Source organism: Hetaerina americana, unplaced genomic scaffold (assembly GCF_022747635.1).
Source record: "Hetaerina americana unplaced genomic scaffold, ioHetAmer1.1.p SCAF_41, whole genome shotgun sequence".
In the NCBI taxonomy this organism is placed as follows: Eukaryota; Metazoa; Arthropoda; class Insecta; order Odonata; family Calopterygidae; genus Hetaerina; species Hetaerina americana.
The window spans coordinates 3,304,925-3,315,694 of record NW_027286997.1 but is presented as its reverse complement, the minus strand read 5'-3'; the positions used below and the strand labels follow the sequence as shown (position 1 = coordinate 3,315,694).

At 44.6% G+C, this 10,770-nt stretch overlaps 1 protein-coding gene across 1 annotated transcript; it reads left to right on the top strand.

Annotated features, from left to right (window-relative positions):
- Window positions 1-6,805: 6,805 nt before the first annotated feature.
- LOC139692781 (uncharacterized) lies at window positions 6,806-7,954 on the top strand. Its single transcript, XM_071591060.1, has one exon. It carries the CDS (start codon window positions 6,806-6,808, stop codon window positions 7,952-7,954), a length of 1,149 nt encoding a protein of 382 aa, XP_071447161.1.
- Window positions 7,955-10,770: the final 2,816 nt, after the last annotated feature.

Below are 10,770 nucleotides of genomic sequence, written 5' to 3'. Positions count from 1 at the left end.
AATTATTCTAAATTCATGACTTCAGGTCAATTATTGTGATTAAAAATAACATACTGCCTCCTCTGCGCGAAATTTTGAAGGGAATTTCTCAAGGAGTTCGCATACTTAGATTTAACTGCTATGTTCCTCACGGGCCATCGGCAGTTTCCCCATTAATCTCCGATTGAACCACGTTTCGATGGTTTTTGAGACAGCAATGACCGCCAAAGTGGATGCCTTCCAAAGACTGAGGTACATCAACATTTCAACTCCATTTCAATGTCGAGTGAGCCCAATGCAATTGCAAAGTGTTGTATTACATTTTCGAACGAAGTTATGTCTTCTCTCAAGGAGTTGAAGAGGAGCCCGCCAGTTCGGATCGTTCCTTTTGAAGTAAATCATCCAAGAGTGGAGAGACATTTGAGTCCCTTTCTGCATTCGCCCCGTGTTCTCTCTCCCGACCATTTCAGTTTACCCTATTCGTAAGTGGCCATCCACCCGCCGCGATGATGGCGGGATTTTAAGTTGCAATCTACGGAAGAGTAAGTCTGAGAAACTGATGCAGACCGGGGTGCAAGTGGGCGAGTAGCGGCGAGATGCGAGGCTGGCGGGAGCGACAGGGATCAGTCGGCACAAGATTACATGCGAAGCTGTAAGGACCAACGAATAGATTCTACATATTCTACCGCAAAGAGTTTACGAGAAGCCTATCGTTGATACGTTTACAGGGCTGCCTTGTATTCGGGAGTTCGGTAGAAGGAAGCAGAGGCGTGCAGGTAAATATAGGTGTATCCACAAGCAGTAGGCTTCAGTCGGTTTATAATATTTATTGCCAGAATTGATTAATTCCCTCAAAGCAGCTCCCTTGAGTGTCTGCACACCGCTGTCACTGGGTTTCCCCCGCCTCGTCCACCTTCTGGTAAGCGTCGGCCCGGAATTCTGCTAAGCTCCCACGTCACGGCCCGTTGTGACGCTTCCAACGAGCCATGGAGACGTCATTTAAGCATGGATTGGAGGTAAGGGAAAAGCAAGATGTCTGGCAGGATGTTAAAAATGTTGATCCTCATTCACATGGTCGAGAAGGTCTCGGCAGATCCGCATGCGGATTTTCTTTTGTTCGTCCGAGACCACTCGTGGCACCAACTCAACGCACCATTCTCATGGCCATGTTTTCTATCTCATTTCGATGCGTCTGCAACATCTTCTCTGCCCTCCCGAAACAACTTGTGCCACTCAAATACATCCGATTTACCTATAGCGAACATTTACCAAATAACGTTAGTGACGGAGAGAAGCAAATTTATATATATATATATATATATATATATATATATATATATATATATATATATATATATATATATATATATATATATATATATATATATATATATATATATATATATATATATATATATATATATATATATATATATAGGGATGAAGGGAGGTACAAAATACTCAGAGATGAAGAGGGGTCTGATGTAGAGTAGGATACTGAATTTTGTATTTCGTTAAGAATCACAAAATATTTATTTAGTGGGTGTGTCCATCCAAAAACCTACCTTAACCGGTACATTACCTAATAATAATAATGGTGTGCACTGTCATCTTTTCAATGCCAATACACGATCTGCGATAATACGAACATTGAACTGACCGTTTGAATTCATCATTTAACGCACACATTAAAGGAAAAAACTGCTCCCGATATGTTGTATGCAAACCTTCTGTAGTAGTTACCAAAAAGGGAGGAAGAAGCGCAGTGAATATCTAAAAAGCAACGGATAGAATATTGCATGTAGAAGTAAATGCAGAACCGGCAAATATAGTCATATTTCAGGCCTCATGCCACTAGGCTATCATAAGTAGGAAGAAATCGACATGTAGAAGATCGCTCAAAAGGAATACTTACCGGTGTTCCTGGAAGAAAGTATTTACAGTGATGGAGAATTGAATAAGTGACTGTAGAAATTTAGTTCAGTAGGCTAATAGGGAACTACAAATCAGGTATGACCGAAAATGAATGAAAAAATGAACGCGGGGATAAAGCGATCAGCTATATATATATATATATATATATATATATATATATATATATATATATATATATATAATATATATATACATATATATATATATATATAGATATATATATATATAATATATATACATATATAATAAATATACATATATATATATATATATATATATATATATATATATATATATATATATATATATATATATATATATATATATATGCTATGTATATATACTGTGTATTGTACTATTCGGCACTTCCGTGTTACGTCTATGAAAGCATATACTATATATATATATATATATATATATATATATATATATATATATATATATATATATATATATATATAAATATGGAGGGGAGTATGGATTGGAGGGGAGTATGTTGGCAAGCGACGCTGAAAAAGGCAGTCAGCTCTGAGCTGTGGTGTAGTGAGGAGCTCTGTTAACGCGAACCTCCACGCTTCGACCCACGTCACGGAAAGCGATGCCGAAGCAGCGTTATTCCATCAAATTTGCGGTAAAGCTTGGGAAATCGTCTACCGAAACTGTCGGTATGATTAACCAGGCTTACGGGGAGTCAGCCATGTCCAGCAACATGATCTTTTGGTTGCACAAGATGTTCGTGGAGGGCAGAGAAGAGGTCGACGACGAGTCTTCGAGAGGTTCCCGATGTAGCCTTCGCGGGAGCGTTCCAGGAATGGGAACGCCGCTGGAACAAGTGTATCCACTCACAAGGGTCCTATTTTGAGGAATATTAGCTTAAGATATGTAAAAGTGTAATAAATTTTTTTTCCTGAGCTCAGGACACTTATTTTCCGGACGAACCCTGTATATATAAAACATGTTATATACTTTGTTTTATATATATATATAACCTTGACGTGGTGGAAGGGCTTGTGCGTTCCGATGACCCCTAGAGCTGTGCTGGCGGGAGTAATAATTATTGCTCCTGGTAGGGTCACCCATGCCAGATAGGTCGAAGGTTAGGAGCCAGACGAAAGGTAGTCCACGCAGCGTCTGTTCCTCAGTGAGGCGGCTGCAATGGCGTCTGACCCCAGTGGGGCGGCCAGTAAGTGATGGTGTCACGTTAAAAACACTATTGAGGAAGGCAACGGGAAACCACCTCAATTATCATTCCCTAGAAAAATATGATGGACAATAGAGATATTTTGAGTCCTGGCAACCACGGGGCTCGGCCCAATCGGCCGTGTGTCGTGCCCGGCAGCGGGGGAGGCAAGGCTTCCGCGGTCGTCATCCCACGAAACCCTTGCAAGGGAAAACCAGCAGCAGCAGGACAGAAGACGCAGGAGAAGAAGACAAAATTAGTTAGAATAGGAACGTGGAATGTTAGGACAATGATGAGGACAGGGAAATTGGAGAATGTTAAGCGAGAGATGCAAAGGGGAAATATAGATATTTTAGGTCTATGCGATGTGAGATGGAATGATAGCGGGGATTACTGGAGTGATAAGTATAGAATAATATACAGCGGTGAGGACGAGAGCCAACGAGGGGTTGCCATAGTATTAAATGAAGAGGTAGGAAGAAGCGTAGTCAACATAGAGCAGGTAACGGATAGAATACTACTAGTGGAGATAAAAGCAGAACCGACGAACTTAGTTATTATTCAGGTATACATGCCACCGAGCAACCATAAGGAAGAAGAGGTCGATAAGATATACGATCAGTTAGAGGACATGATCGCGTGTGTTCCTGCAGGGAAACATTTGATAGTGATGGGGGATTGGAATGCGACGGTAGGCGAAGGAAGAGATGGTGATGAGGTGGGCGACTACGGTTTGGGCACGAGGAATGACCGCGGGGAGAAAGCAGTTGAGTTCTGCAGGAGACAGGGGTTAGTCATCACCAACACTTGGTTTAGACACCACAAAAGACGCAGGTATAAATGGAAAATGCCAGGTGACACAGGAAGATATCAGCTAGATTATATCCTGGTTAGACACAGGTTTAGGAACAGTGTGATAAATTCGCACAGCTTCCCGGGAGCGGATACGGACTCAGACCACAATTTAGTTATTATGAAATGTAGCGTACGTTTCAAAAAGATAAGGCAGGGGCGGCGAGTTAGAAAATGGAATGTAGAAGCATTAAATGGGTTGAAATGGAAGGAATACAAACAGGCGGCAGAGGAAATCTTGGAGGATGGTAAAGAACTAAGAACTATCAAAGAAAAATGGGAAAGTTTCAAGAAAGGGTTGTCTAAAGCCGAAAAATACACTATTGGATCCGTTAACGCTAAAAGGACTAGGAAACCATGGATCACGGTTGAGATGATTACAAAGATGGATGAGCGGCGAAAATGGAAGAATATAAATACAGAATTAGGCAAAATGAAGTACAAAGAATTGAACAATAAATTGAGGCGGACAACAAATAAGGCAAAAGACGCATGGTGGAAGACGCAGTGCGAGGATATGGAAAGTCTGCAGAGGAAGGGTGAAATCGGTGCGCTGTACAGCAAAGTTAAATCGTTATCGGGAAGTAAGAAAGGAATAGCTATGCTAACAGTTAGAGATAAGGCGGGTAAGGTAATAGTTGACGCAGGAAAGATCCAAGCGAGATGGAAGGAGTATATAGAAGTACTGTATAGTAAAGAACTCTGACCAACAAAGTTAGACATTGAAAAAGAAACTGACGTAGAGGAAGACAGCTTAGGTCCAGGCATACTAGACAATGAGATAGAAAGGGCATTAAGGGAGATGAAACTAAATAAGGCCGTGGGGGTAGATAACATTCCCGTGGAACTTTAAAAATGCTTAGGAAAATGTGGGAGGAAGAGGCTATATGGGCTGATCCGTAGCATTTATGAGGAGGGAATATGGCCGGAAGACTTTGTGAGAGCAGTTTTAGTTCCGATTCCGAAAAAGGTAAAGGCCACGTCATGTGAGGACTATAGGACAATTAGTTTGATATCCCACGCAGCTAAAGTTGTTCTCAGGATCATAAACAAAAGGATAGAGAGTAGGGCAAATGATTACTTAGATTACTTACTGTCGCACTGAATTGGAAATTCAGTGCGACAGGTATGGGATGAGAATCAACATTAATAAAACAAAGGTTATGCGATTTTCTAGAAAGAAAAAGGGCAAGCTTAACATTAAAATAGGAGGGCAAAAACTAGAGCAGGTAGAACAGTTTACGTATCTCGGTAGTGTTTTGGACCAACACGGTCAAAGTAGTAGGGACGTAAGGAGAAGAATTGCGCTAGGCAAAGAGGCTTTCACGAGGAGGAGGGAGTTGATGACGGGGACTTTGAGTAAGGATGTTAAGAAAAGACTCGTTAAAACTTTGATATGGTGCGTAGCTATGTACGGCGCGGAAACGTGGTCATTGAAGCAGGAGGATAGACGTAGACTGGAGGCTTTTGAAATGTGGGTGTGGAGAAGAATGGAGAAGGTGAAATGGACAGAGAAGAAAACAAATGAGGAAGTACTTGGTATGGTGGGCGAAGACAGGGGTTTGTTGGGAGCAATCCTATGGAGGCAGGAAAAGTGGATGAAGGAGGGTTTTGACCAGCAGTGGGATGTTGAAGACTGTGATAGAGGGTAGAATGTTGGGCAAAAGAGGAAAGGGAAGGAACAGGATAGGGATGTTGGACGGGATGAAGGGCGGAAGAAAGTACTCAGAGATGAAGAGGGACCTGGTGTAGAGTAGAATTTAGGGTTGTGTTTTGTTAGTAGTCACAAAATATTTGTTTGGTAGTTGTGTCCATCGAAAAACCTACCTTAACCGGTAGATTACCTTAAAAAAAAAAAAAAAATATATATATATATATATATATATATATATATATATATATATATATATATATATATATATATATATATATATATATATATATATATATATATGAAAAAATGAACGTGGGGATAAAGCAATCCGTTATACATATGATAATACATTAATAATATGGGTAATGAAGGATCTCAGGTTTTCCCGGCGAATGGTATTCAAGAAGTTCTCTCGGGTTTCCCACCGGGTCCGGCTGCAGTACACCGACGTTTCGAAGGCTGACTCTGCCATCGTCTTCAGGGTGAAGTGACAGGGTGACAGTGAAGCGCCCGTCCCGCCGAGACACTATGGACTGTCCAAGATCCACAAAGAAGGAGCACCCCTAAGACCAATTGTGAGTGCCAAAGGGGCACCAACGTATAATTTGGCTAAACACCTTAAGTGACTTCACCCTGAAGACGATGGCAGAGTCAGCCATCGAAACGTCGGTGTACTGCAACCTGACCCGGTGGGAAACCCGAGAGAACTTCTTGAATACCATACGCCGGGAAAACCTGAGATCCTTCATTACTCACCTCTACGGGGAGGAAATTCGTCGCTGCGTTAGCCGCTTAGAGCAGCTAAGGAAGGACAGAGCCAAACTCCTTTGTTCCCTTGCCTTTCTCCTGAGGTGCAGGGACAAGGACGTTATACCCAGATTCGTCAGCCTTCGACCCCCGGTGAATTCATCGGCAGCCAGACGCATCATGAGACGCACCAGCCTCGCATTATTGCGGGAACGGATACACCACCACAGGTGGGCCCTCGATGACAACGGTAAACGTCTTCTGGAATGCCACTTACGACTGGCAGCCCGCCTTTCTCCATTGGACTGGGAGTACATCGATAGAGCCACTGCCGCGCAAGGAGAGATGCTGCGTCGTAGGAATACACAAGGCAAAAACAGAAATACGAACGTTTGGACGTGAGAAAGGATACTGTCTCCCCTCTCGACCGACAACGAGTCGTCATCAACCTGACCGACATGGAAATTGACGAACCTACTTCCTTGGTGCTCTCCAAAGGATTGAATTTCGTCCCAACGCCAGGGTCCATCCCCTACCTTGACATAGTAGGGAGTGTGGAGCAAGCCATCCGAAAACTCCCCCAGGAGGAAGCGGAAGAGGTTAGAGTTGAAGTCGCTCTGGCCCTCAAAAGGGCCGTCCTGCCCAAACCCAACATCACGAGAGAAGAAAAACGCGCTCTACTTTCCTTGCGCAAGAATCCCGACATCACAGTCCTGAAGGCAGACAAGGGCAATGCAACCGTATTGCTGAACACGATGGATTACCACCGGAAAGTCCAACAATTGCTCCAAGATCCAGCATATCGGACTATCACCCGTGACCCAACGGACGCATTAGTTAGGAAGACGACCACTTTGATCAAAAAATCATTGCCCGGCTCCGAGGCCAACAGAAACCTAGTGCCGCTAGCGCCCGTCCCGCCGAGACACTATGGACTGCCCAAGATCCACAAAGAAGGAGCACCCCTAAGACCAATTGTGAGTGCCATAGGGGCACCAACGTATAATTTGGCTAAACACCTTACCGGGATCCTGGCGCCTTTTGTGGGATCATGCGAGCACCATATTAAGAACTCTGCAGAATTTGTCAAAACCCTACGTGATATTCGCTTGGACAACCAAGACATTTTAGCGAGCTTTGACGTCATATCGCTATTCACGAAGGTGCCGATCAAAGACACTTTGCTGCTTCTCCAAGCACGGTTCGATGAGAAGACCGTCGATCTCTTCCGCCACGTCCTCACCTCGACATATTTCCTCTACAATGGCAAATTTTACGAGCAGGTGGAGGGAGTCCCCATGGGTTCTCCATTGTCACCGGCAATTGCGAACTTCTACATGGAGGACTTCGAAGAGAGAGCACTTAGAACAGCACCCTTAAGGGCAAAATACTTCTTCAGATATGTGGATGAAACCTTCATCATGTGGCCACACGGAACGGAAGCACTCACCGAATTCCTCGGCCATATGAATTGTGTCCACCCGAACATCCAGTTCACCATGGAGACTGAGAAGAATAAACGCCTGCCCTTCCTCGATATTCTGATCGAGAGGAAAAGGGACGGCAGCTTAGGCCATCAAGTCTATCGAAAACCGACCTATACCTGAACGGGAGAAGTCATCATCATCCCGCACAAAAGAGAGGAGTAATCTCCACACTCGTGCACCGAGCCACTTCAGTTTCGGACCAAGAGCACCTGGAGGTGGAAATGAAACACCTAAGGAAGACGTTCCAGCAGAATGGATATGGAACCCGGGAAATCAACATGGCCCTTAAAAGGGCCTTCACGAATCCTGAAGGTCGGAGAGAAGAGGCAGAAAAACCTGTTGCGAGAGCCTGCATCCCGTTTATCTCTACGATTTCCAATAAAATCTCTAGGATATTAAGGAAATACAGGGTGGAAACGATCCACAAACCAATAAGAAAGCTGCAATCAGTCCTTGACACAGCGAAAGACAAACGGGGATTGAAGACCTCAGGAGTGTACCGGATTCCTTGCGAGTGCGGCCAAGCATACATTGGGGAAACCGGCCGCACCATAGAAACACGCTTGAAGGAACACGAGAGGTGCATCAGATTATTATACCCAGAGAAATCTGCGGTCGCCGAACATTGCCTGAACAACGACCACAGAATTAACTTTACCGGCACGAAGAGGCTATGCCACGCCAACGGCTATTGGGATCGCGTGGTGAAAGAAGCCGTTGAAATCAGACTAGACACCAAACTTTTCGATAGAGACAACGGCTTCCAAATCAGTAAAACATGGAAGTCAGTGCTAAAGAAAATTAAGAATGCAAGGGAACGCACCCGATTGGCCGTAGCGGAGCACACTAACGCTTCCGGCCAATCAGGGCACACCTGAGCCCCGGCGGAGTGTATAAATACCAGGCCTTTTTCATGCTCAATACTTCACCCTGAAGACGATGGCAGAGTCAGCCTTCGAAATTTATTAGACTTCACCCTGAAGACGATGGCAGAGTCAGCCTTCGAAACGTCGGTGTACTGCAACCTGACCCGGTGGGAAACCCGAGAGAACTTCTTGAATAATATGGGTACTTTAATGCTTGTGCGTTAGTTTCAAATGTTCCATTACTCTTTGTGCCCAAATCTGAGCAGGGATTATATCCACTTGCATTCCCAGTGAACACTCGAGGAATGTCCAGATCACTCCGCATTGTTAAGCAATGACGAAAATCATTTATTTCACACTCAGTGAGTTCGCTTCTGCGGAAGCAAAAACATGATTTATATACACATGTAATAGCAAGGAATATACAGTAATTATGTCTTTTAAAACAAAGGACATCAATTGGTATCAGATTCTATGATTCACGAAGGAAATGGCTCTTTTTTTGGAAATTTTATGTGGACATGGCCCTTTATGTGATTAGTCCCAAAGATAACTCTGTATTGATATTCTGAATAGAGGTCATCAAAATACTGCACCATCTGGTGAAACATTGGCCCTCATAATAGGCGAAGTGAGACAAACTTACTATTCCGTATGTATTCCAATATACGAGTAGCTCTTTTATTCAGAAAATTGAATCCCAAGACTTTTGTCTTTGTAAGTGTGGGATCTCTCACTCCCAACACAGACTCATTTGCTCGCCCTGTTTTGATTAGAGAAGCATATTGGGTGAGATTTACAATTTTGCGTCTAGAAAACTATTCCAAAAATAGGGCAACAGAAGTTGGTTATCGTAATCCTGAGAGGTTGATGAATGTTCAAGGATGAGTTTAAAGCGAGTTTAGGTGAGCACGAATTCTATCTTCTTATTCGTTAAATGTTTCCCGTGGGAATCATTCCCGCAAACAAGAGCACCGGGACGCTTTCCTCCTCCAGAGACTGAGGCTTTCCGTTGGTGACCGTGGTCACGCCTCGTCTTGACCCCACGCGAGGTCAGATCCCGTGGCGCCGGATTCGCATCGTCCGATTCGGTTCCTCTGCATTTCCTCGGTCTCCGAGGGAATCGAAAGATCACCGCGTGATCGAAATCCCATCTCCCTTGGAGTCTCTTCGTTTTTTGTCCACTCCTCCTCCTCCAGCTGCTATCGGAGTCGCCGTTTTCCCCCCGGACCACCACGTGTTTGGCCGTCGAGTGACCGGCGCTCTCGACCGGACCGCCTCTCATTTTTCCCGTTCTGTTTTGAAAACTCTGCCCTCGGCCGCAGCCACTCGCTCTCTCTCCAGACTCCCACTTATTGACTCGCCCGGTGACTACACCCCCCCCCCACGTGCTCAGCCATCCACTCCAACGGCAGCGCATGTGTGCTGGGGGGGGGGCGCCCTCTCAATCCTCCCTGCGGCGTGAATCTGTTTCCAATGCGAAAACATTTTCCCAGGAAGAGAAGGAGGAAATTCGTGGCCCGGACGGAAGTATGCGTGCGTGCGCGAACTGAGTAAATATTGTCCCCGTATCAATAATTCGCTTGGCGGGATGGGATACGAAATCCGCTTGACGGTGGCGCGTCATCGGGGCGGTGCGGAGCCGTGAAATTCCCTAGAAACGGGACGATGCTGCTTGGCTTCTCCCACCCTTTCCCCTCTCCCTCCATCCTCCCTTCTGCCCTTCGCCGGAACTGAAAGGACCCGTGTCCCGCCAATTCACCATCCGGAACACTTGGGCTGCCCGTTACTGACGATCGTCGACCAAAACCATTCTCCTCGGCTTTCGCTTCGCTTATTAATATCATCGGTGGTACATTGATTTCTTATTCGAGAGAATGTTCTGCCAACATGTATGCATCTTAAAGTCTGGGACACGTCTCGCATTTATTTTTTCCCAAGGTTTTCTAAAATTTTTGGCGTTAGCTTTCATTGATTGCAGTTTATTAAGGTTCTGGGTCTTGGTCGGGCGTTTACAACATTTCTAACATTGTTTTGGGAAGCGACTGAGAAATTGCATTGGACGCCATG